Source organism: Camelus bactrianus, chromosome 8, assembly GCF_048773025.1.
Source record: "Camelus bactrianus isolate YW-2024 breed Bactrian camel chromosome 8, ASM4877302v1, whole genome shotgun sequence".
NCBI classification, from domain to species: domain Eukaryota; kingdom Metazoa; phylum Chordata; class Mammalia; order Artiodactyla; family Camelidae; genus Camelus; species Camelus bactrianus.
Window position 1 is genome coordinate 63,992,115 of NC_133546.1, and position 26,802 is coordinate 64,018,916.

Consider the following 26,802-nt stretch of genomic DNA (forward strand, 5'->3'; position numbering starts at 1 on the left):
AGGTGTTGCTTGGTTTTTATTCAGAGTCCCTTTACAAAAACTAGGGACTCTCCAAAGCGCTGACACACCTTGAACTGTTACCATTATTATTACATTCTCCTTACTTTCCATTTCAGTCAGTCTGCTCTGTTCAATTTTTTAGGATACCATTCCAAAACAAGAAATACAACTTGCTAAGTACTGCTATTACTATTCTCCAAACTGTTTTTTTTAACTTCACTATTTAAGTAAACAGCACCATCATCTTTCCAATCACACAAGCTTGAGCTTTGGCTTTATTCTCTACTTTCATATTCAAATCTATTAAGAAATTCAGCTTTTTTTCCCCCCACTTCCAGCTGAAGTTGACTGTGGTGGACATCTTTCAGAAGCCTTTTAATCATGGTTCTTGCATAGTTTCCACCTGGACTATTACACTCGTTTTCCATTTTCACTACCTTAAGCATTCTAAGAGCCAATTATTTTTACACAGAAAAAAACAGTTTGAGTGTATTACTCCCTGCTGGAAGTTCTGAAAAATATATTTATAAATCAGGCAAAGCACTTCAGCCCAGTGCTTACTTAGCATGGAAGAAGTACCCTTATCCCTGCTACAATTGACATTCAATCGCTTACAAAGTAAATGCAATCTCTTAATCATATGATTAAAGTCTTTTCATAAACTAGACCCATTCATTCAATCTTATAATTCATATTTCTGTCCTCGATAAGCAAAACCTAGCAACAAAGATCCTTTGCTTGACCAAATTTTGGTCAGGCTTCTGAACCTTCTCCTAGACCCATCTGTGCTCTTTCTTGTAAAACGCAGTTTTAGCAAGAACCCTGCTGCGTCAGTTGAACCAGAATCCTCCACCCTCAATATCTGATCAGGTTCCTCATCCTTCAATTACTGATCATCGTGCTTTGTCTTCAGCAAAAATACTGTTAGGTCAGTTTAACCAGAATCTCCTCTTACCCCTGACGTTTCCTCTAAAGAGTAGTTTTCCATCCACTGTCCCCCAACCACTCCTTGGCTGTGAAGTCCCACTTGCCCATGCTGTATTCAGAGTTGAAGCTTTTCCTGACCATTACATCTCCCAACATTCACATACATACTTCCTTCCTATGAACTACACAATGCACTTCATTTATCATGGAACTTTATTTGCTTTACCGTAATTGAACTGTGATTCCCTGTGATACAATCTTCATCTATCATTTTAGCTTTCATATCCCCAACTCCCTGCAGTGCTTGACCTACAATAACCAATAAAGACTATAAAAACTGAATGACAATAGAATATACTCAGGTGATTTTAAAAAAAATAAATTCTAATTGATTCAGAAAATGTTCCCAAGCTATATGAAGTAAAAACATCAAGAAGCAGAATAGTGTTTATAGAACGCTACCATTCATATAACCTGCATATACCTCTGAAAGAACAAACAAGAAAGTAATAAAGCTGATAACGTCCCGGAGGCCGGGTAGGAACTGGGTGAATTAAGGCCAGGGAGAGGAACACTTTTCACTGTACACTTTTTATAGTTTTAAAATATGATTTATTCCCTTTTTATGGTATTAAATAAATGAGTTCAATTTTTTTAAAGGTACATGAATGAATAATATCCTAAAGAACATCAAATAGCAGCTATCTAATATGTAGCATTTCCCCCATCCTCCATCTCACGAGAAATAGCAAAAAAAATCAAAATGAATAAAATCTGTATCTTCAGGGTTACATTTGAACCCAGAGGCATCCCACCATTCCCAAAGAACCATGGAAACAAATTTTGTTGATAAAGTATTTGCTGTGTTTAGTAATCTTCAAGTGGCATTTTAAGTTAATCTCTGAAAAGTCTTTCTAAAAGCATGAGCTGTGTATAACTGCATATCAAGTAAATATATACCATTTATTACTTAGTGAATGCTCACATAGTAGCTTTCCAAGATATAGTAGCTGGTTTCCAAGATGGCCTCCAATGATCCTCAACTCTTAGTATTCAAGCTCTTGTGTAATCTCCTCCCACATGAAAGTACTGCTGGCCTACGTGAACAATAAATAGAACACCGCAGAAGTGAAAGCTAGGCCATATAAGGCACTGTAGCTTCCACCTTGATGTCTCCTGGATCACTTATTCTGGGGTGAGAGCAAGCCTTTATGCCAGAAGGACACTCAAGCAGCCCTGTGGGGAGGCTCATGTTGGGAGGAACTGAGGCCTCCCTTCAACAAGCGAAAAGAATTTCCCAGTATGTGAGTGAGCCAATTTGGAAGGGGTTTCTCCAACCCCAAGTAAGTGTTTAGATGACTGCATCACAAAAACCTCAAGCCAGAATCTCAGAAACAAACTGCTCCCTAATCCCTTCTGACAGAACCTGTGAGAGAGGTATGTTGTGAGATATGTTGTTTTAAGTCACTACATTTTGTGCTAATGTTATGTTGTAATAGGAAACTAAAGAGTTTATTCTCAAATAACTTATTCCTTTTTAAAACCACAACCTCTATTAACTTTAAAGGTATAATTTTAAAAGTAGCTATGAGATCATGTAAAACAGGCAGCCTCAAATTAAAGAATCAGGTAGTCCTGGAGCACAGTGCTTTGAAGACGGCCTTCCAATAAAGTGCCAGTTGCCGTAAAAAAAAAAAAAAATCATGTTACTGGAACCCATCATTCAGGCTTAAGGTGAACTCCTTACAAACTGGTGGTAACACTTATGGAACCAGTGTTATACAATACAAAAGTCATTTAAATACTCATTTTCCTTTCAAAATGACAGACATTAACTTTAAAGCAAGTACTATGGTTTTTTTTCTCCTCAGGAGAAAAACTTCTGTCTAGAAAAATTTTAAATTGAGAAACACTGTTAATATTGTTAAAATAACCATACTACCGAAGGTAATCTACAGATTCAATGCAATCTCTATCAAAACACCAATGGCATTTTTTTTATAGAAATAGAACAAAAAATGTTTAAATTCACGTGGAAACACAGAAGATCCTAAATAGCCAAATAATCTTGAGAGAGAAGAGAGCTGGAGGAATCACACTCCCTGACTTCAGACTATACTACAAAACTACAGTAATCAAAACAGCATGGTGCTGACAGAAAAACAGACACATAGGTCAATGGAACAGAACAGCGAGCCCAGAAATAAACCCGTGCACTTATTGTCAATTAATCTACAATTGTCAATTAATCTACAACAAAGGAGGCAAGAACATACAATGGAGAAAGGACAGTCTCTTCAACTGCTGGGAAAAATGGGCAGTTACATGTAAAAGAATGAAATCAGAACATTCTCTAACACCATATATGATGTTAAACTCAAAATGGATTCAAGACCTAAATGTAAGACTAGAAACCATAAAACTCCTAGAGGAAAGCACAGGCAGATCACTCTTTGGCAGAAACTGTAGAAATAATTTTTTTGGATCTGTCTCCTAAAGCAAAGGAAATAAAAGCAAAAACAACAAATAGGACCTCACCAAACTTAAAAGCTTTTGCATAGCAAAGGAAACCAGCCACAAAATGAAAAGACAATCTACTGAATGGGAGAAAATATTTGCAAATGATATGACCACTAAGGGATTAAAATCCAACATATATAAACAGCTCACACAACTCAACATCAAAATAACAACCCAATTTAAAAATGGGCAGAAAAACAGAACAGACATTTTTCCATAGAGGAAGTACAGATAGCCAACAGGCCCATGAATAGATCTTCAACACTGCTAATCATCAGGGAAATGCAAATTAAAACCACAATGAGATATCACTTCACTTCAAATGACTATCATCAAAAAGAACACAAATAACAAATGTTGGCAAGGATATGGAGAAAAGGAAACCCTTGTACACTGTTGATGGGAATGAAATTGGTGCAGCCACTGTGGAAAACAATGCGGAAGTTTCTCAAAAGACTAAAAATAGAACTACCACATGACCAGCAAATTCCACTACTGGATATATGCTAAAAAAACAAAAACACTGATTTAAAAAGATACATGCACCCCAAAGTTCAAAGCATTATTTACAATAGCCAAGATGTTAAGCAACCTAAGTGTCCATCAAGAGATGAATGGGTAAAGAGGATGTGATATGTACACAAATTGGAATACTACTCAGACGTTAAAAAAGAATGAAAATTTGCCATCTGCAGCAACATGGATGGACTTGGGCAATTAGGCTAAATGAAGTAAGTCAGAGAAATACAAATAGTGTATGATATCATTTATATGTGGAATTTATAAAATACAACAACCTGGTGAATGTAACAAAAAAGCAGACACAGATGTAGAGAACAAACTAGTGGTTACCAATGGGGAGAGGGAAAGTGGGAGGGGCAACATAGAAGTAGAGAATTAATAGGTACAAACTATTATGTATGAAATAAGCTGCAATGATATGCTGTACAATATGGGGAATATAGCCAATAATTTATAGTAACTATAAATGGAGTATGACCTTTAAAAATTGTGATTCACTATAATTTACACTGGTAACTTACCTAACATTGTGTATCAATTATACTTCAATAAAAAATATACATATAAAAATGCAAAAAAAATTGAGACACTTTGCAATACGTCTCACTGTGTATGGAAAGCAACTGTGCCAAGTGATGACCTTTCATCAGGCTGAAGACAAGCAAAAAGTATTACTGCAGACTGGGATGGCATTTGTGGTATATAATATAGAAATTCCAGCTATCTGGAAAGTTTGACTGATCATAATAGCACATACCCTAAGGGTTTCAAGTAGCTGATATTTTACAGTAATTTTTCATAATTAATGGCACAAACAAAAGCAACTGGAAATGTAGGGCTATTTACATGTAAAAAGCAAAGAAGTAAGACAGCTGTGCTTTTATAGTTTTCCAAATACAGTCAGTTGTCACTCATAAATGATAAAAGTTTATTGGCACTGCTTCTGCAATGCTGCTTTATCTTATAGTACAGACAATGGAAAGAAACTACTTGCCTGTGTGCAGGCTCTTTTATGAAATAAAAACTATTCACCCAAAGTGCTCTTTTCTTATTCCCAAATTGAGGCTGCATCCCAGAACCTTAGACGAACAGCAATCTGACCTCTGGTTGAGTAGCACATTATTGTGTACTGATAAACCTAATATTACCACTCAGGTAAATCAGTTTTTGGAGAAGAGTAGCACCAAACTAAATAGTCTATTTACCCGGACTCTTTGTTCACGAACACAAAATAATGGCAATTTACACATTTTAAGCGCATAATAGAGATGTATGCCTGTAAACAATCTCAGCAAGTTGAGATACAAAGTGTATTTTATAGAACATGAGTAGGGAATTTATTTTCTTGCCTGTTCATGTAAAACTCCATAAGAGGAGAATGTTTCATTACCATATAAGAAAAAAGGTCATAAATGTCTTCTGTGAGATGGAAATATTAAGATATAGCTCAAACTTAAGAACTGATGAGAGAAAGAAATAGATTTCAGACTCTCTTAAGTTTATTACCTCATCTACTTTTATAGGTTTGTCAGATAAACGTACTATTAACATTTCATCACTCCTGAATCAACAGTCACCACTTTGTCACAAAAAAGGCTCCAACTGGCTTTTAGATTTAGATTTATTTCATTACACTCAAAGATATATCTTAAAGTTAATGTACCATAATAACAAAAAGGTGTTTTATTTGTAAAATTAACATTACTAACATTAAAAATATTTTTGAAAAAAAATAAACACTTACCTGGTTCAATAATGATATTTAACTCTAACAATACAAGACTAAACTCAGTACACTTTTTAATTTGCAACTGAGGCTTTATTTCCCCATTCTTTCACTGATAAAATTCTAAGGAATTTTCAGGCCCTGATTAACCCAGTGTCTCTCAAATTTTGACCACAAATCAGATGTGAGATGATTTTATGGGGCCCAAGGACAGGGCAAAGTGACACTGAATCAATTCCTCTAACTACATCAGAAAGTCTCAGATTGGTGCTAGAACATTCTCTATATGCCTGTAATTCTTGCTAATCTCCTTTTTAAAGAAAGAACAGCAAACCTCAGCTGTCTTCAGTAGGTAACAGTTTCTCAAATTTAACAAAACTGTTTTGTTTTCATTGTTTTTATCTTTTTGGGGTGTGTGTGTGATTTATTTTATTTATTTATCTATTTTTGGTGGAGGTAGCGGGGAGTGAAATCAGGACCTTATGCATGTCAAGCAGGCGCCCTACCACTTGAGCTATACCCTACCTTGTTTTTACCATCTTATCTTTATATCTACTTTCTGTTTGTGGCAAGTGATATCTGCTTTTTATTTATGGTGATTATTTCAAGTTTCCTTTAAAAATTATGTAAATAATTACATTCATAAATATGAAGAAAGTAAGTACACAGGAAGTAAACAGACATGGCCAAAATTTTGAAGATGCTGTAAGAATGTGACTCAGTCAAGTTTGAGAGATACACATTTATCCACTCGGCCAACAAACGTTAAGTGCTTACTATGAGCACACTATTCATTCCGTCATCATGAAGGACAGAAAAGAATGAATGTTCAAAGACAGAAAAACAGGAATGTGAAAAGAGAAGGTATTTACTTCAAAATGAGGTAATCAAAAAAGGATTCACAGACAAGGTGGCACTTGAACTAGGACTTAATGGGTATGATTGAGACATGCAGAGACAGGGCAAGCATTCGAGAAGAAAAGTGTAACAATACAGGCCTGGTGGTGGGTGACACTGTAAATCTTGACTGCGGTGATGGTTACATGGGTGTGCATATAATGTACAGATAAGATGAGTGTACATTATTACATGTAAATTTTTCCTTGATAAACGTGATACCACACCTTTGGCCTATGCAATGAAAAATCATTGAGGTTTCAGGCTTGGATGGATAGCTTAGGGAGGGGGAGGTACACACAACAGAGAAGGGAGGGATCCAAATTCAAAGACAATGGGATCAAAAGTACTTACTTTCACATAATAAGTTTTCAGTAAAATTTACTCCATACTTCTACTTAAGTTTCATTTCAGGAGACAGCTTATCTGAATTAAGGTCTACCTAGTAAAATTAAATGTACTGTTCCCCACTCCTGCAAACAAAGGAGCACATTAATAGTACACACCCCTAACAAAGTAACAAAGAATAGGTGGAAGTAGGCACACTGATTGTGTGCTTAGTGACACACCATGATTTGAGATTGTATTCAATACTTAGATCCTGTTTGTAAGCAAATTAGAAGTAAATGCCTTAGAATTTACATTTTAACTTTCAACTCTTCAATGAGCTAAGCTTTTAAAATTAGTTATTAATTATTAAGTACATTTCAAGTGGTTTTTATACATTTCATAGTTTAAGAATTCACGACTAGAGAGGGAGGGAAGTCATAGAAAAAGCAATGCCATTATCAAGAAGTCTTTACTTGTTAGAACTTTATAAGGGCATTCTTAATAAAGTCAGCAACTTGACCACAAAATCAAATTCCAAACATGAATTAATTACAGTTATAGAAAGGCATCAAGAGACCAGAAAAAAAGAAGATACACTTTTGCCATAAATTAAAGCATCAAAGCTCACGGAAACCTATATGAATCCTTAATATTAATACTTCATTAAGGAAACTATAAGCCGTTTGTTATACCACTGCATTGCCACTATCTTCAGGCTCTGGAAAGCTTAAACTGAAAGCCACAGAAACATACAACGTAGGGAATTTCAGAGCTGAAAGGGGACTCAGCTCAACTACAGTAATTTTCAAATTGGTATTCTATGTAATTACATTCTAGGAGATGTTAACAGGTTCGCCACGAAAAAATTTGCTCTCTGGTCAGGTAAGTTTGGGGAATGCTTCAGTAACTTCCCCCTGGAAGCTTGCACCCTAGAGGTTTACATGCATATTAGCACAGTAGTAAAGGTTTTGAGACGTCCTACAGTTAAAAGCAAATCAAAAGTTAAACCTGATTTAACCCAATGTGCTCCCAAATTATTTTCCATGGAATAATGTTTTGGGGGCAGTAAGCCTATTAATGGGTTCAGAACAGTGTTTAGGGGAAACGTAAGTTTGGAGAACTCTGATCTGATGCAATTCCTTTAAACAGATGAGAAAACTGAGACCCAGAGAGCTCATACCTGATTAGCAGGAGAACAAAGGACTCAGATGAAAATCTCTAGTTCCCAGACCAGAGCTCTATTCCACTAACATAACTATTAAATAGGTCTCCTTTGCATATAAGCAAACATTTAATTAACAACATTTAATTTACACTTAACATTTTGGTTATGTTGTTATTTTCTGGTTTATGTATTAACTTAAATGGTTTTAATTCGTCAAGTCTCCTAATAATCAGGATCACCTGGAGATTTGCTCTTGTTAAGTAATTCTGGGGAATGATTTAGTTCAGAGGGGCTGAAAGTAATCATTTTAAAATAAAGCATTTGCACTCCAACTGGTTTTACTTTACTATTGCTATAACTTCTGTCAGCTCAACTAAATCACTGCTGTTTATCAGGTGGTAAGTTATTTAGTGCATAAAGCTGACACATGTTACCTATAATAAAATGCATGATCTTATGTCTACATCAAGACAGCAAACAACATGGAAATTGAGAGATTTTTGTCTCTCAATAATTCAGGGCTTATTTGTCAGGCAAACACTTGTCTCCTATCTTTTTTTTTTTTCTGTAATTACCAAAAAAAAAAAAAAAAAAAAGTTTTGATTCCTTTAAATAATATCTCCCAATCAGATTTTCCCAAACTTTGTATTTCCCAAACTCCACAGAACTCTAAGAAAGTGTAAGAATAATCAAAACACAATTTACCTAGCTTGAAAAAAGTAGTATGCCACCCCTCCCCCCTCTGGGTAGGTGAAAAGAATGGAGGAGACCGAACAAGTGACTATTGTTATGTTGCAACTTCAAAACGCTTGAGAATCAAAGGTGATGATTGTTAACAACTTCCTTATGACTAAGCTGACTTCCTCTAATAAACTTCTACACTCCTTTCCCACCCTCTACACGGAACATTAACCAGGACGGGTATTCGTGCAGCCTCAATCTTAAAAGAACCGCCCCCCCCCCCCCCCCCCGCAAGAGACCGCACGATGCCTCGATTTGGCTAGCAAAGAGGTGCGTCCGCTCGCTTCCACCGCACAGGTGCGACCTCCACCCCAACCTCGCGCGCCGTTCGGCCCTGCGCAGGAGTCTCGGCCCCGCCACCAGGCGCCCCGGCCTGGCCCCACCTCCGCCCACCCCGGCCCCAGCCATCCTCGCGCCTCCGCCCGGCCCCGGCTCCGGCCTGCCGGTCCCCACGCAGCTGCCGCCTCCACGGAAACCAGAGGGCGGCCGGCCGGCTTCGCGGCTCCAGGCGGGGCCAGGGCGGCAACACCCCCGACGCCACAGCAGCGGACCCGCGGGGCGTCCCCGCGTCTCAGGAACGAGCCGGGCCCAGGAAGCCGTCCAGGGCCGGCGGCCGGCCTCGCGACCGCGCTGGGGGCGGGGACGCTGTTACCTGCCGTGGGTTCGGCCGCTCCCTGCCGGCGCCGCTCTCCTGGCAACCGCGGCAGCTACAGGGAGGCCGGGAGCCGAAGGGCCTAGTGACAGCTCCCAGCGTGCACTGCGCCCGCGCCCACGCCGGCGTCGACGTCCGCGGCCTTCGGTCCCCGCCCCCTGTCCGTTCCTTGGCTGCCGGCTCTAGATGTCACCATAGCGCCCTCAAGCGGACGGTCGGGGAAGCGGCCCATCGCCGCCGAAAGAGGAAGTGGACCTGGAATGGGTGTAGCAGGTGTTTTCAACTCGCCAGGGCCCTCCCCATCTTGATTGAAAACAGCTTTTAAACAGTATTTGAATAATGATTTAGGTACTATTTAACTAATTCTCAACATTTCATGTGAGGAACTCAAAGCCCAGAGAGTTTAGACGACTTGTGAAGTTAGGAAACAAATAGTTGTTATCACGTTAGGACCAATTTTGATTCTAGAACTCTCTAAATCATGTAGTTACATGGAGGATTGCACCTTTTTGCCTAAAACGAAGGGTCAAAAATGAGTTCTTTTGCTAATGTGTGACTATAATATGAAATATAGCAATCTTTAAAACTAAACAAACACCAATTATGAAGAGCATGCTGTGTTAAGAATAGTATATGTTTAAATATAATGTGTCAGCTAAGCACTGAATAGCCTTGAGAAGTAAAGGTGGAAGATGTGAGGTGTTGAAAATGTGGAGGGAAATAATAAACTAGTATATGATAGAAATAGAAAAGAGTTTTATTTAAGCCAAATTGAGGACTACAGCCTGGGAAACACAGATTGAAGAAACACTTGACTTGTGTTCCACTGAACTACAAAATACGGGAAGCTTAAAAACACGCACAATTTCATGAGTTATTTGTCAAGACTTAGAATTGGAGTTGGCAAGAAGTAAAGGTGCTTGTTAAGTAAGGATTGGTTGAGTTCCAAAATGGTTGCATAGTTAGAAGGGGAGAACTCAGTACTAAAAAGTTGCAGCTGGTAGCTGCTAGCAGATACTGTTTTGACAATGGCTGGATGTGTCCTTGAATCTGATATAGTTCAGAAAATACAGTTTCTTAGTGATGCAGAAATGTGTCTGAGACCATGTCCGCAATGGCCAGCTGGCTCCATTTTGATTGCTTTTTTATTGCATTCTTTTCTTTAATGGTTAAGGCAGATGTACAATGCATATTTAGTAGGACACAAATAGGCTGTTTCTGTTAGCTTAACGTTCAAGCCAGAATGTGTTTCCCATAACCTACCTAATATGTGAAAATTTCTTCCATCAAAATCATCACCCTTCATTACCATTGTTTGAGAAGAAATAGCAGTAAATTTAATTCTGTTAACTGCATTGTTACCTCCATCCATGATTTTGAATTAATTCTGATGGATACAGGAATTTCTGAAGCAAAACAACAAACTTTAAAAACTCCAAATATGGATTTTAGAAAAATTGTCTTAAACTAGTATCTCTAGGGACACAGCTTTATTATTTATTTGGAAAAATCTTCCAATTAATATGTTTGATATATGGTAATTATGACCATAAAATGATAAATTTGAACATCAATAAATATACAATTTTCTGCATACAAGCAATCATTGTTTCTGGTTCATTTCTTTTTCTTAAGCTTCTTGCTTTAAATGAATACTTATTATAATTCTACCATGGCCTTGTATTTTAGTATTTTCCCATGATAAGTACTTACATTATACTGGATCCTTTTCTTTACTGGGTCAGACTTTCCAAAATCATCTTTTGGTAGCAATGAGATTACAACTTCCCTGAATCAGTTATTACTTTTGCTAAAGTGAATCGTGGAAATGTACATATGAAATCATTCTCATCTTCTTTACAGAGATTATAGGATGCTTAATCCTGTGATTCATACTGGATTTAACCACACTCTCTTCTGCATGGGTAACAGAAAACATCACATTTTCGCCACCATTTCCATCTTGGAGCGATGGGGTCTAAATTGAGAAACAATGCCAAGTAAATCCTGGACATTTGTTGCCTCAGACAGAGGAGAGCTACTAAATGACCGACCAGCATTCATAAAAAAGAGACGCTAGTTCATTAACTTAGAAGAAAACGAAAGGTAAAGTGTACTTGGGGTGGGGAACTCGGTTCCTGGGCACAATGCCTGCCTATATAGCCCCGCCTCCATCATCTCCCTTTCGTCCAGCCTCATTCCTATCCACGATAGCCAAAGGACTGTACTCGGGGTCTGATTTTGAAGGTCATTTCCAGGGAGCCTGACGCATCAGGTCAGCAGGGTGGGAGGACAGTTTGGCTCTCCCCGCCCACTTTGCTCAGCGCTCACTCCCATAGTCCGGATTTGAAAATGCTCACGCCCCCTAGATCGAGACGTCGCGGCGGCGCGCTCTCCGCCCGGCAGGTGGCGCTGTGGGCTGGCAGGCCGCCGGCCGCCGGGGTCCGGGAGGCCCGCGCGGGCGCGGGCGCCGCCGCCGCCGCTCGTGCTCCGGTCGCACGTGCAGCCGCGCCGGGGCCGTGTCGCTCCAGTTGGGCAGGACTCCCGGCTGGGCGGCCGCCATGGCGGCGGCTGTGGCGCCGGCGCGCGTGTTCCTGGAGGTGCGGACGCGGCTGCAGAGCGCGCTGCTGATCCTGGGGTAAGGCCGGCGGTGGAGTGCGGGCTCCCGGGCGCAGCCTAGCTCGCTTTTCTGCTGCCCGGGCCGGCTCCGCCTGCCTCGGAAGGACGGATTGTGGAGGTTTTTTTCCAGCTTCTTAGAGCCTCTAAAAGTGGAGTGTCCCCACCCCAGGGTCCTCGTTCCCCTTCGACTGGCAGTCTCGACATCACCTGGGAGTTTTTAGGAATGCACTGCTCACCCCACACCAGAAATGCTGACTCTGAAGTGACATTTTAACACGCTTCCCAGGATTGAGGTGAACCTTAAAGTTTGAGGAACCCTAATGTACCACTGACAGTGCCCTGTATTTCCAGCAAATCTGTGCCCCCAAAAAGAAAAAAAAAAGCTTTATTTGCCTCTTTTTGGGACCCTCGTTATAAGTTCTGTTCCAGTGTGAGAGCTTCCTGTTTTGTACACGAACTCTGGTAATTTTTTTTTTCTCTCCAAACTGTTCTCTATGCAGAGTTTATTGACACAGTGGTTCAATAAACACGTGTTCGGTGAACTACTAGCAAAGTTTGCAGATTTCTTGGAGCTCATTCTTTTGTTCATATTCCGAGCTTCAATGAGAAGTCTACAAGCCTTTACCTTGCTATTCATTAGACAAAGAAGGAACTAGTGGGAAAAGTGTTTTTTGTTTGGTAGTATGTGGTCCGTCGACTTTTCCTTTGTGACTGCTGTTTCCAGCAGAGTAAATTAGATGTTAAAATCCTGAAAATTTTATTACACAGCTCCACTCTGGGGTAGACTGATGCTTCGCCTTCTCTAGTTTTCTGAAATCAGCTAGGAATCTGGTGTGGCAGTTTTGGATTTAGCTTGAGAACTGGATTCAAATCCAAGCTTTGTTACCGGGAAAAGGAAAATAATTACCTTGGTTCTTAGCACCTCCCAAGGAATTTTTAATGAGAGACAAAAAGCGTGATATAAGCAAGATTTTTATTAGTGAAGTAAAAAGGTAGTGAAAGATAGTAGACTCCCGAGAACTGGGAGCTGGCCCATGCAAGAGAGGAAAAATGGCGTTCCTTTGTTTTTCCTGTTTTTATATCCTGGCTTAGGGGCGTTTTCGTGATTGATTCATTTGAGTCTCAGGTTCTTTGAGTGATCAGGCTGATTGACAGCTCAGGTTCCTTGTACTCAGGTGGATTGAAAACTCAGGTTTCTTGTGCTCTGGCACTCCCATCCCCTTTTGGGCAGGTTCATTGGGTCAAGTTCCGCTGAGTTCTTCTCTTACAGGCAGCTACAGGGTTTTGATCTTAACTGGCTTCTTTTGCTGGCCCTCGTTTAGAGAAAGTAAAAGTTTCGGGAGTCCCTTATCCTAAGTGCAGACATACTGTTATTTTCTTGGTTGTTCCTTTCCATCCTCTCCCCCTGCCTAGTGCTCATTTCTAACTGCCTAACAGCTTCTTCACCAGAGCAGAATGCTTTAATTTGAATTTTTTCAATTGTGAAATGAGGACAATGTTTATTACTGTTCTTTCTCTTCCTCCCCTCCGTTTCTGCCCCCGCCTCTTCTCAAATCATAAGTTCAAAAAAGTGCTGCGTGTGCAATTCAAATTCATCTCTTAAGGTTATTTGGAACCCACACCTAACACAAAGCAAAGCAAAGCAAGACAACCTCCCTACTTCCTCTCATCAAAGGGGCCCTTCACTGTTCTCCTGGATTACTCTTCCCTGTTTAAGTAAGTTAACAAACCTAACTTTGCTGGACTACTGGTTGTCCCTGTTGGTCTTTGGCTATTGAGTTTTATCATCAGTCAATCCCCCCTACTCTAAAAGCAACCACTGTTCTGATTTCATTCAGCAAAGGTTAGTTTGCCATTTCTTGAACTATGTCTAAGTGGACTGACACAGCATGCACTTGTTTTTTTTTTTTCAATTCATTTATTTATCTTTTGAGGGGGAGGTAATTAGGTTTACTTGTTTATTTTTAGAGGAGGTGCTGGGGATTGAACCCAGGACCATGGGTATGCTAAGCATGCACTCTGCCACTTGAGCTATACCCTCCTTGCCCCCGTGCCTGTTTGTTTCTGACTGCTTTCCTTCAACAGTGTTTCTGAGATTCGTGTTTCATCTGTGTCACTGCATATATCAATAGTCCATTCTTTTTCCTGCTGACTAGTTTTCCACTGTGTGACTCTATGACAGTTCATTTCTCCATTCTTCTATGCTGGATATTTTGTGTGTTTCTAGAGCCTGCTTATTATGAATAAAGCTGCTGTGCATTGTTGCATACGGATTTTTGCTGTGTCATAGGGTAGATGGAGGCTTTACTTTACAAGAAATTGCTAAACCATTCTCCAAATAGGTTGTACTTGTTCTCAATGAGTGTGTAGTCTAATGGTGGCTGTGGGCAAGAGGTGGGTGGAAAATACACAAATATATGTTATAATGAATTGAGATATGTACTTAGAAAAAAAGAAACAGAAAAAGGGAGAGAAAATTCCAACGCCTTGTTCCAAACGAGAAAGCAAGATTTTAGCAATAAACTGAAAGGAGTGAGGTTTGGACTATATGATACGCAGTGGAAGACTGTTTCCCTCTGAGAGAACAGAAAGTATGCAGGGATGTGTGTGGACTGGTGGGACACATAGTTAAGGGTCTTACAGTGGTGCGCTGGTAAATGTTTAACCACCTGCTCTCCAGGAAAACCAAACAAACGGACAAAACTCCTCCCTGACTGACTGATCCTGTGGTGTAAATACTTTCACCATAGAGGATGCCATACTACTAAAGTGAGGTCAACTGATTTGCAAAATGCCTGGAATTTTAACAGCTCGCTCTGGGACCACTGAAACGGACTTTAGCTTGGTCTCAGGGTGAGATGTGAAGTTATTAGAGAGTTCTGAGCAGGATGTGACACCTGAAGGAGTACAAGAGAATAGTGACAAAAGCCTTCCATATAAAAGAAATGGACAATTAGGGTCTCAAAAACTGTTTTGGAACAGTCTTGAACTTGAGAGTGAGCTGCTGTCACTCCTGAGTACTCTACTGTGGATTTCCTACAAATAAGGGCATTGTCTTCCGTAACCAGCATGCAGCTCTCAAAACTGGGAAATGATTCTCCCATCTTTATACTCAGACCTTATTCAAGTGTTTCCAGTTGTCTAATATCTGTAACAGCACAGGAATCCAGCTCAGAATAACACATGGCATTATCATGTTTCCATTTCTCTTTCAGTCTGGGAGAGTTCCTCGGTTTCCCTTAATTTTAATGATACTAACACTTTCGAAGATTACAGCCCAGTTATTTTGTAAACTATCCCTCCGTTTGGTTTTGACTTATGTTTCCTGAAGATTAGATTCAGGTTATATATCTTTGGCAGGAATATCACAGAATTGATGCTCTGTTCTCGTTGCATCCTATCAAGTGGCACATGATTTTGATTTGTTCCGTTAAAGTTCACGTTAACTTTGGGCACTTAAATAAGGTGGTGTCTGCCAGGCTTCTTGATCGTAAAGTCACTCATTTTCTCTTCATAATCCATAAGTATTAATTGGAGAGGTCCTTTGAGGCTATGTAGATAGCCTGTTCCTCATCATACTTTGATTTTATTCATTCATTCATTTACATCAGTATAGACCCATGGTTCTGTGGGTTACTTTTTTGCTCAAATTACCACCAGATGTGGCCAGGGGGAGGCCCTTCAAGATGACTTCTTTGGAGTTTTTTTTTTGACATGTCCCTATCATTGATTTATTCTTTACTTTGTTGCACAGAAAGATGTTTCAGGCTCATCTCATTCTTTTCCTGTCTCAGCCCTTGATGTAGTTATTTTTGCAAGAAACGCTGTGTTCTTTTGTTTTTGTTCCTTTGTTTTTAAGTGGAAAATGACCTTTAGAAACCAAGATCTGGGCACTATATGTGCTCATTGCTGTTGGAGAGTCACTTCTCCCAGGCCCTCTGGTAGACAGAACTAGAGTGTGTGTGTGACATATGTATGATGTTCATGTATGTATTATGTATGAGTGTGTATGTGTATGTTTGTAAATCTGTCTTAATACACATACATATATATCTATATTTATTACTCTGTTTATATACATTGGAAACCATGACTTCACCCAGGAATTTCAAATTCTAGTCTACTGTTATAGGATCCATTCTGGTTTTCTCCCTTTTGTAACTGTTCTCCCACAGTGAGAATCTTGGCTTCCATCATCCTCATGACATGTCTTTACTCGGTCAATTCCACTCTACGTGTTTAACCTTCTGTTGGCATCCTTTGCCACTTCCCTTCCCTCCACTCACCTGCTTGGGCTATGTTACAGACTGAATGTTTTTGTCTCCTCAAAATTCATATGTTAAATGAATTGAATGAAACCCCATGTGATGGTATCAGGAGATGGGGCCTTTGGGAGGTACCTAGGTTTCTGTGAGGTCATGAGGTAGGAGCCACCATGATGGAATTAGTGTCCTTATAAGAAGAGACACCAGAGTTTCCCCTCTCTGCCGTGTCAGGATACGTGAGAAGGCTGCTGTCTGCAAGCCAGACGGGCCCTCCCCAAGAACTCAATCTTGATGTGGGACTTCCCAGCCTCCAGAACTATAAAAATAAATGTCTACTGTTGAAGCCACCCATTCTGTGGTATTTTGTTATAGCAGCTGGAGCTGACTAAGGCAGGCTCTGAAACCATGCTGAGCTGCATCCCCTCCTGCTGCTCAGATTTCTACCTCACTGCTCTTAGGATCTGAAATCCTTGCTGGCGACCCTCTTGGTGGATGCTCCTCACCCTGCTGGGTTTCTCAGATATATCCCAGGCTGTGGTGGCTCTCCCACTCTTGCAAAGATACCTGCTTCTTAGGCCCTATGTAACTGGCTGAATTTTTCAGGAAGGGGATGGGGGTAAAGGGTGGTAAGCCAGGGGTGGGTGGGGCTGGGGTCTTAGGAATTCAGTGGTTTCCCTTGAGACACTTCCAAGTGCAACTACACAGTCCAGTTGGAAAATCATTGAAGTAGCAAATTGGAAAAGTTGTGTATCTTTAAAGCAGTGGTTGGCAAACTCTGGCCCACGGGCCAAATCTAACCTATGGTCTGTTTTGGTACAACCTGTGAACTAAGAATGGGTTTTACACGTTTAAACTGTGTTTTACTCTTTATTGCCTACACCAAGTGATTTGTGTTTGTAGTGGATTGGATTAGCAAGTACTTTCGTGCCTGGTATTCATACATCACTAGATTGTTTTCTTTATTTTTTTAAATTCTAAAATTGACAAAGTTTTTTTTCTTCTGTACCTTTTGTTTCACGTAGTGCTGACTTCCTTCGATCAAATATCCATGCTTTAATTTACTGTCAGTAAAATAAAACATCATTGAAATGCTGGCTTTAGAAGCAAGAATATTTCACTCACTCATCTATTCATTATTCAAATAACATTTACTTAGTTCTGGGCCTGTGGTAGTCCCTGCACCCCTCCATGTGCGTCCATAGTCCCCTGTATTTGTTGTTTTAAATTACAATGTCGTTTTAAAGCTCCCTTGATCATTCCTGTTTACTTGCTTGTTCCCCTACTTGGGGTGGAGGCGGCGAGGCGCAGAGAAAATATCTTGTTACTTAAATGTCAAAAGCATACTAGGGTCAAGGGATGCAAAGATGAAGAAGCCACTGTCTCGTGTTGCCTTGTTGAATTCTCTGGCCAAAAATACTTTGAAGAACAAGCGCGTGATGTATATGACCAGCCGGCATTTGATTGTGCTGGTTCACAGGAGCTGTGGTCGGGGATACTGGTGGGAGGAAATGGCGGGAGCACAAGGAAAGGAGGTTGTGCGGCAGAATGGCTCCAGGAGCAACCCGGGGAGAGGTCCAGGCTGGAGTAGGTGGAGGAAGCATTGAGATGGAAGACAGTTGGTACTCAGATTCATTAGCTACGGAAAAAAGTGCACGCTGAAAAATGCACCGTTACCTTAAAAAAGCAGCAGCAATAATAAAAAATATTCCCAGAACTTGCATGTTACAGTGACAGCGAAAAGGACTCTGACCTCATCTAAACCTAGTATAGCTTGGTTTCCTTTACGATCGATTCACTGCTACTTTTCTGGGACAGTGACAATTTAGGGCTCGTCTTGAAGAGAAACAGAGGGATCCCTAGCCGTTTTTGTTTCTTTCGTCAAGTGGCTTTCATCAATGATAAATAATTTTCTTGTGTGTTATTTTCAATTCCCAGAGATCCTAGGGAAGGAGGAATGCCCCTGGAAGTTTCTGTAACACCGTCCTCGCTCCGGATGCAAACGCCCGCAGGCTGCACAGAGCTCTGGCTGCCAGCAGAGGTCAGGCTGGTGCCGTCTTCTTGCCGGGGGCTGCGGCACGTGGCTGGGGAGGGGCTGCACCTGCGACTGCAGGTGCGGGCCGAAGTTTGCAGGAGTGAGTAGCCCTGGCGTTCCTGGCTCTGCATTTGCTTTTCCATTAGAAATCAAAGGGGCTTGTCCCTTTGAAAAGTTGAACTTTTCCCAGGTGAAAACAACTGCTCATAGCTGCATGGAAAGATCTGGGGGTCCAGAAGATCTAGGTTTTTTGCTAGCTCTGCCCGTTATTATCTGCGTGCAGTTGAACTTGTCATTTAATTTTTCTGAGGCTTTGTTTCTTTTGCTTTTTTTTAAAGTGCTCCCCCCCACAATAGACTTCATTTTTTAGAGCACTTTTAGGTTCACAGCAAAATTGAGCTGAAGGTACAGAGATTTCCCACATACTCCCAGCTTTGTTTAAAAAAAAAATTATTGAAGTATAGTCCATTTACAATGTTGTGTTAATTTCTGGTGTACAGCATAGTGATTCATTTATACACACATATATATTTCTCTTCATGTTCTTTTTCATTATAGGCTATTACAAGGTAATGAATATAGTTCACGGTATTATACAGTAGGACCTTGTTTATCTATTTTATATATCCTGGTTTGTTTCTTTAATTGTAAAATTGAAGATGAAATCAGATGGCAATTACATAAGTCCTGGTTGATTTTAAAGCATTATGTAGAAATTCACTCTTTCAACTTATTAGCTCATTGATCTAGGTGCTGGGGTTACGGATGTGGACAAGCTGGGAAGGTCTCTGCCCTCATGGGGCTTACATTGTAATGGGTGGGAACAGATAATGAACAAGTTACTTGGATACAAAGCTAAGTGCTATGGGCAAAATAAAGCCGAATAATGGGACAGGGCATGACTAGGAGGGGATGAGGGTCAGGGAAGGCCACTGAGAGGAGGTAATGTTTGGCCAGAGAACTGAATGAAGGAGATGATCTCATTCATGCAGAGACATTCCCAAATAGAGAGAAGGTATAAAGATTCTGAAATTGACTTTGATGCATATTTTGACTTTGTTGCTATGCCTGTTATTTCCAATATTTCGTTATTTGCATGTTGATTCAGTAAGACAATAGAAATGTTTCCCAGAATAATTTATTGTGTAACATTATTGGTTCATTGCTTCTCTTACCATGAAAGTAATATGCGTTGGAGGACTAAAAATGATGTCAAAGGGGGGAATAGAGGCTGTAAAAATGGATGTGGTGCTTGTTATCAGAGAAGGTTTATAGTTCTTACAGGTGTACTTGAGATTTCACTGTTGCCTCATCAGCACTAAGACTTTCACTTGAGCTGCATGGAGCCCAGAGGTGGGTTGGCAGGATTGTCTGAAGAACCATGTAGGAGATGTCAGGTGTTCTCTTGAGCTCTATCCTGGCTTTGGAAAGAGAAGTATAGGGAGTTTTGCTCCTTTTTTGCTGGGGAGTGATTTTTGCTCAAGTCCTGGGTTAGTGAATAGCTAGTCTGAATTGGGCAGAGTTGGTTTTAGGAACAAGGGGTAGGAAAGAGAAATGTCTTGGAGCTTAAGTGGCATGGAACAAACCTAAGAATGGCTATAGGAATAACCATGGAGAGAAGATGCCATCAAGATGGGAAAAAGACTAGCAGACTCCCTGTGTGTACCTAGCGATGGGCAGAGGAAGTGCTGTTTCAGGGAAGAAGCCGTGGGAATCTGGCTCCTGTGATGTCATCACGTGTCTTTAGCAATGATGAACAGTAACAGTAACAGCAGGAATCTTGCGTCCTATCAGGAAACTGGGGAAAGGCAGGCATGAAAACCACAGTGTTTTCAGATCTGCTGGTTTTCTGGGACTGATTTTAGGTCCCATAAGGAGTATGGAGACCTTCCAGAGACAACTGGCATGTCGCCTACCTATATTCTGTAACAGTTCATATATAAAAAGCAAAACTTGAACTATTTTTGCAAATTTAAATCAGCAAACATTATTGTTTAGTTTTAACTGTAGGACAGAATAAATTGACTGCCGTGTGTTGGTTTGCATATTCTTGGCATTCATTGGTCTCCAGTTTCTTTACATCTTTAAGACATATTTTCTGTAACTGTCTGCAAAGGAAAACATTCAAAAGCCTGTTCTGCAGAGCATGAAGGGGTATGCAAAACAGATACCTCAGTACTTAATTGCTTTAGTGCTTTCCACACAATAAGTGGTGAATAAATATTTGTTGAGTGAATAAATATCAGATGGGTGTGTACTGATATAAACTTGAATCAAAATCTATTGTAGGAAGTGAGGTTTGAATTTTTGGCGTTCAGTTGTATTCCGGGGCTTTGAAAAAGTTGGCTTTTCAACTATAAGAATGCTCTTTTAAGGACTAGAGTAGAACTATTGCAGTTTTGAATGCATAGGTCAGATCATGACCTTTGACCCAGAATGGGCTACAGTAAAAATCTGATGTAGCCCCAGCAGTAGATTCACCCCCAGGTGGCAGTGCTTCCCAGGAAGCTGCTTACCTGGAGGTTCAGACTTGAACCTGGGCCTGTGCACTGTGCTGGGTGAGCAGAAGAGGGCAGTGTTTCACTGAAAATTTGTTTATTGGTTATGAAAAGAAAATTTTAGATTGCGTGGGTCTCCTTATTATCTGCTCACAGTTAAAGATGACTGTCTGCTTCATCTTAGTGCTATAGAGCACTCCTAGAAATTAACCAGAAGGGTTTTTAGCTGCCAAGGCTTAGACTTTTCTAGCATCAATTTCTTTTTAATCTTAAAAAAGTAAAATAAGCCAAAGTCAGATTGCTTGATTCTCATGAATATTACCTCATTTCATCAGACTTTTTTGACAAATATTTTTGTGGGTTTGGCTTTTTGTTTTTTTGGTTTTTTTTGAAAATGAAAGTTTCCTTTATTTATGAAAGAAATAATGGAAACTGAGTGAAGGAATATACTACCTTTACAGCTCTTTCACATAATATGGGAAATATACATTTTCCCACAGCTTTAATCAGAAATTGAGCTTTGCTCTTGGAAGATCGAAGTCTTCCTAGGAGCCATTTCATTCCCAGGGACCTGCCCAATAGAGACCAATTTCAAGACAGAATTTGTTTGTACGTGCCAAAGTGGACATAAACCTTGTTTAAATCTAATTAAACTTAAATTGAAGAACTCTGTTAACCAGCAGTCACACTGATGAAAATCTGTACCTAAGCATAGCAGAGGATAGCTGCGGCTGGGGAAGCTCTGTGGATTTAGCTTGATATGAAAGGAATAGCTCCTTTCCCCTTATCTTTAGTGTTAGTATTTCTAGAATGAGAGAAATAACAGTCTGTTACGTGGATAATCTAGGGCAATACTTCGTTCTGAGACACTTAGCAAGATCTGCTGTTTTCGAAAACACTTCACAATATTTGCTTCTGGTTGAGTCATCAGATAATGCTAATTAAATGTGTACTTCTGGGTAGATCATAAGCAGTGTTTATTGGTAGTAATTTATTATGGCTATTAAACTCTTTAAGTATGTTAATATATTTGTCCCAAACCTCTGAGGTTTGCTGTTCTCTTGATTTCCTCTAGAACTGTTCTCAGTGTTTAATCAAAGCTCACAAGCCCAAGAATGCTACACGTTTTACTGCCAGTCCTGCGGCGAAGTCACAATAAAGGACAGGTAAGGAATGTGTTTAACACCGATTTACTCTGTGCCTAGCAATAGTTTTCTCTTTTTCCATCAGAATTTTTGAAGGAATTGCTGAGGGAGGATGTCCTTGCCCAGATTCCCCAACGGTTGAGGCTGCTGCAGAGCATGCCCTCTGGGACAAGGTCTGAAACGTCCTGAGGATCCCGGGTGACTCTGTGGTTTAACTAAGAGAGTGTTCCTTCTCTCAGGCTTTAGTTTAACTCTCATGTGCAGTTTCTGAAACAGGCGTGCCTCTGCAGCAGTGAGCCCTTGTGACCTGGAAGTTACAGAGGAGCAAGTTCACTTGAGTGTCACAGTATTTCCTGGTGTGCTTGCTGGAAAGGATATGCATATTCATCATTGGCCGATACTTTTGTTTCATTGGAAAAGGATGGTGGATATGAAAGCCGTTACCGGTAGCCCCCATTCGTCCTGTTCAGGAATTGCATCTTCTGTTTTGTGTCAGTCTTGTTTGCTTCCATTGCATTCTTAGGCAGCATGCCCTATGGCTCTTTGTTTGATGGGAAAACATGCTTTCTCCAGTATCTGCACAAGGACATCATGCTGACTGCTTCCTTTCAGCCCAGTGGTCTCATTTCTCCCTTGGTTAGATGTTCCATGAGGGTGGTTAGGACATCTGTGCTTAAAAAGAAGAAAGTAAAACCGAAGGTATTTCAAAGGAGGCTTGTATGTGCTGTAATCAAAATCAAGTCATTGACTTTCTCAGTTCTCCTGGCTTTCTCCCATATGTACACCTTATTAAACTTTTGTTTGATTTTCTCCTGATTTAGAAAAAAAATTCAAGTCATTAGAGGCATCCTTTCCTGGAAGGCACCTTGGAATATAGTGGTTCATCTGTAGGGGGAGCTTTTGTGTAAGGAGCAATGGAGCAGAGTTCAGATCTGCTAAACCAACTAGCCTTACTTCTTGGGAACAAGTCCCTTTAATTCTCTGGGCCTCAGTTTCCTCATCTGTAAAATGTGGAGGGTGAATTAGATAAACTTACGAGTCCTGCCAGCATGAAAATTCTATGATTAGTGAACCTCAAAAAGTTGTGCCTTTGGTTCTGTGAATCATAATTATTTAGAAAGTGCAAGACTAATGCTTGTTCCTTTTTTTTTTTAATGAAAAAGATTCTTGTCAAGCAAATTATAGGTACTGAAGACTGTTTAACGTATTAAGACTCATTAATAGCTTTTAATACTTATTAGCACCAGGGTGCAGGAAAGCTGCTAATTATAGCAGTCTTTTTCTTCATTTAGAATCATGTGTTCTTAGCCATTTGTTTTGGTTACTTGAAAGCAAACAATGCCTTGTTTCCTTACAATTAAATTCTCCATTTTACATTTTTACCAGTTCAGCAGAGTTTTTTTGTAAAAATTGTCTGAACCTATACAATTTTTGACACATTTGCATTTTATTAGTTAAAGTAAGTGCAGTAATACTTTATCCGATTGTCTCTGAAAAATGGGCCATTTAGTGTGTGTGCATTCTTCAGACAACTATATCCTGGTCTTTCAGTGGCAAAAACCTTGATTATTTTTACCTTTTTTTTTTTTTTTAGGTGTCCTTTTTTGTTTTTGATTAATAGACTATTTTTTAGAGCAGTTTCAAGTTCACAGCCTAATTGAGCAGAAATTACAGAGAGTTCACACATAGCCCTCCCCACCCACACATATATACTCCCCTACCCTCAACATCCTCATCAGTGTGGCATATTTGGTACAATCGATGAACCAACATGGACACATTATTATCAATCAAAGTCCATAGTTTACATTAGGATTCACTCTTGATGTGAACCCATACAATTTTTGACTGTTCACTTGTTGAGAAGAACAATTCTTAATATCAAACAACAGTAATAATATTTACTTCTTTGTGAATAGTCTCAGAGACAGCTAAATGGTCGTTGTATTTGGAATTTTTTATGTCTTATTGTGTCAGACTTGCATTATATTGATTGGCCAAACAGACTTTCAAACATAAGCCTGATTTTCAGTCATTTGAGAGTCTCCTGAGGTCTCTGGACAGGCCTCCCTGTTCCACCTGCACCTGCAGAGCTGGGTGTCAGCCCAGCAGCTCAGAGCGCATTCCAGCTCTAGAGGGTAACAAGCAGGACGGACTTAGGGAAACAGAAGAGGTGTCAGAACATCCAGCCGGTTGATTGGTCCACTTGACAGACCAGCTTTAATTGTGGTCTGAAAATAACTGCTCCTATGAATAGTCACTTTTCTATGAAAGAGAACAAAGAGGTGAAAAGAGAGTATAGGCACAAACTGAACTGGTAACATTGTACAAACTTTTGGGATAAAACAATTATACTTTTAAGGGTCTAATCATACTATGTACACAATGATAATAAATGCAAATCTAATTTCATGGGATTTGTAGGCCACCAGTTGGATGATGCCAGCTGAACTTGTCTAAATTCCAGCAGCTGTAGTTTAAGCTTTAGATATTTGATGTTTTTCTTAAAATTCTTATTGTCCACTTGCTTCTAATCCCATCTGTGAAAACTGTTATCACCACTGTTATTATCCCTGATTAATGGTTGCCTTTAAAGTTATGAGGCACTTCATTTTCTTGTCTGTGTTTAAGTTTTAACTAAACACACCATTAGTCAGTAGCATTTATTAAAATTGTATATTTTAAGTTATTTTCCCCAAAAGCTTATGCTTAAGAGGCATTAAAAATAACTAGCACATTTAAATTGATTATAAACATATGTTGCTGTTCATCACAGAATCTTAAGCTGAGAGAAATTTCAAGAAATCATTTCACTCTTTTTCAGAGCTTCAGGTTTGTTTTTTTTTTTTTTTTTTTTTTTTTCTTTTTTCACCAGAAAACTACCTTGAAAAAGAAACAGTATCTATTTTATTTTGAAAGTTCTCTTGGGAAATAGATCCTATCAAAGTTTCAGGGTTTTGGGTAGATACACACTTTCAGTAGAGCCATGATTAAAACACAGCTTTTGTTCGTAAAGTTTTTATGTTTTCTCCAAACATCAGACATTTTCTTTCTGCTGTAAAAACACTTTTATCTTTGCCATGACTTGTGAATTAGGCACTTTCTTGCTCCCAATGTCTTACATAGGCAGCTGTGGGATACAGTGCAGGTTTTCTTCACTGTGCTATGGGGTCAAGTTAGGTTTGAAATACCACGTTTTGTGGGAATGTGCGTTGAGTCTCCCAGATCTCTGCCAGTCTTGGCGCGTTTCGTTTCTGTGATCACGCAGATTTTGATGTTGCGGTCTTTTGCAGTGGATTGAGGATCTGTTTGTTGGCACTACACGCACAATGTCATGGGACAGAGAATCTTTGTGATGGAGAAGATCTAGGAACCTGTTTAGGCCCAACTTTTACTCTAAACAGGCACCTTTGTTTGCCTTCCTCCCCTTCCTTTGCAAAAATTGAAATCCCCCTCGTAAAGTTCTGTAATGCTCCTCACCTTTCTGTAGAACTAAGTTGCCACCCTTGTAGGCTGGCATGTCACACCCCATAGAGTCTGCACCATCCCACCTTCCCTGTTCCCTCTACTGACCTCCTGTGTTCCCGGGAGAGGGAGTTTATTGCAAGGGAAAGAGTGAGTTTGGGAGCCCAGAAGACCAAGGCTAAGACCTCACCATCATCTATCACCTCTGGTCTGTGAACTTATACAGATGCCTTAACATTTCTGAGCCTCCCTTTCTGTCTCTGTAATAGGGGAATGGAAATTCTTATCTCACGAAGTTGTCGTGAGCATTGCACAGAATAAGGTGTGTGTGGTGCCCACCTGAGGTTAAGTTTCACTAAACACGTGGACTCACAGCACTACCACAGGCTGCGTTTCTTGCCCGCAGGGCGGCAGCAGGAGGTCCCTTTAGCAGAGGGCCTGCAGCAGTTCAAGCAAATGACAGTTCACATACCCCTCCAGGGACTCCTGTCTCCCCGCATGATACAGTTCCGGGTACAAAGCCCAAGATTCATATCAGGCAGGTGTAGGAGCTCCCCAGAGAAGAAGCCTCATGCCCTAAACAGCCAGTAGCTCTTGTGACAATCCTTTGGCATAGTTTCTAGGGTTCTCCACAAAGGGAAGCATTCAGGGAAGTCCAAAGCGTGGCACCTTCATCTGATATTTACAGCTCATTCAAACTTCCTCGTAGCCCAGATGCAGTATACCAGTCGGGGATCATTTTTGCCATAATCAGTGTTGCCTAGCGCTATAATTAATGCCTACCATCTATCTACCTGGTTTCCAGGGTAACAGGTCTAGATGGTTAAACCCAAGGTCAGGTTCTCAAGCAAGGGAAAACGTGTGTTAATCCTTTCATCCCAGTATGCAGAAGACCCAGCCAGGGGCCTCACATGTTACAGTCATCAAAACATGCTAGTTCATTCCTTTAACAAATATTTCAGAACTTACACGATGAGCCAGGCACTGTGCCTGAAACCAGGACAACAGTGGCAAGTTAAACAGACACGGTGCCTGTCCTCATAGATCCAAAACCTGTGATGCCCTTAATTCCTTTCATTGCCTGGAGAACTCCTCTTTATCCTTCACAGGTCAGCTCAGATGTTACCTTTTTTCTGAAATCCGTGTTCACTCTATTGCCCCCCAACTCTTTGTACATGTTGCCCTGAATTCATGGATTGGTTTTTTGAATCCCTGAATTACCTAGATTTTGTGTGCATGTGGGAATGTATGTTTGAAGAATGGGACTGAAACTTTCACCAGATTTTCAAAGGGATTTG

General features: G+C 40.3%; 2 protein-coding genes across 11 annotated transcripts in view; one reads left to right on the plus strand and one right to left on the minus strand.

Moving 5' to 3' along the window:
- DOP1A (DOP1 leucine zipper like protein A) overlaps nucleotides 1-9,610 on the minus strand; it is an 88,558-nt gene extending 78,948 nt beyond the window's left edge. For all 5 annotated transcript variants that reach the window (XM_074368683.1, XM_074368680.1, XM_074368682.1 and 2 more), the window contains exon 1: nucleotides 9,481-9,610. The gene's annotated coding sequence lies outside the window, so the exon portion shown is untranslated. The remainder of the gene's footprint in view (nucleotides 1-9,480) is intronic.
- A 2,302-nt stretch (nucleotides 9,611-11,912) lies between these two features.
- UBE3D (ubiquitin protein ligase E3D) overlaps nucleotides 11,913-26,802 on the plus strand; it is a 266,407-nt gene continuing 251,517 nt past the window's right edge. For 5 of the 6 annotated variants that reach the window (XM_074368692.1, XM_074368690.1, XM_074368691.1 and 2 more), the window contains exons 1-3: nucleotides 11,913-12,118; nucleotides 18,300-18,496; nucleotides 21,970-22,060. In XM_074368692.1, coding sequence (XP_074224793.1) covers nucleotides 12,042-12,118; nucleotides 18,300-18,496; nucleotides 21,970-22,060 — 365 coding nt within the window. In that variant the 5' untranslated portion in view covers nucleotides 11,913-12,041. Of the gene's footprint in view, nucleotides 12,119-12,167; nucleotides 12,393-18,299; nucleotides 18,497-21,969; nucleotides 22,061-26,802 lie in introns of those variants that run through there. The other variant, XM_074368693.1, reaches the window with a different exon arrangement.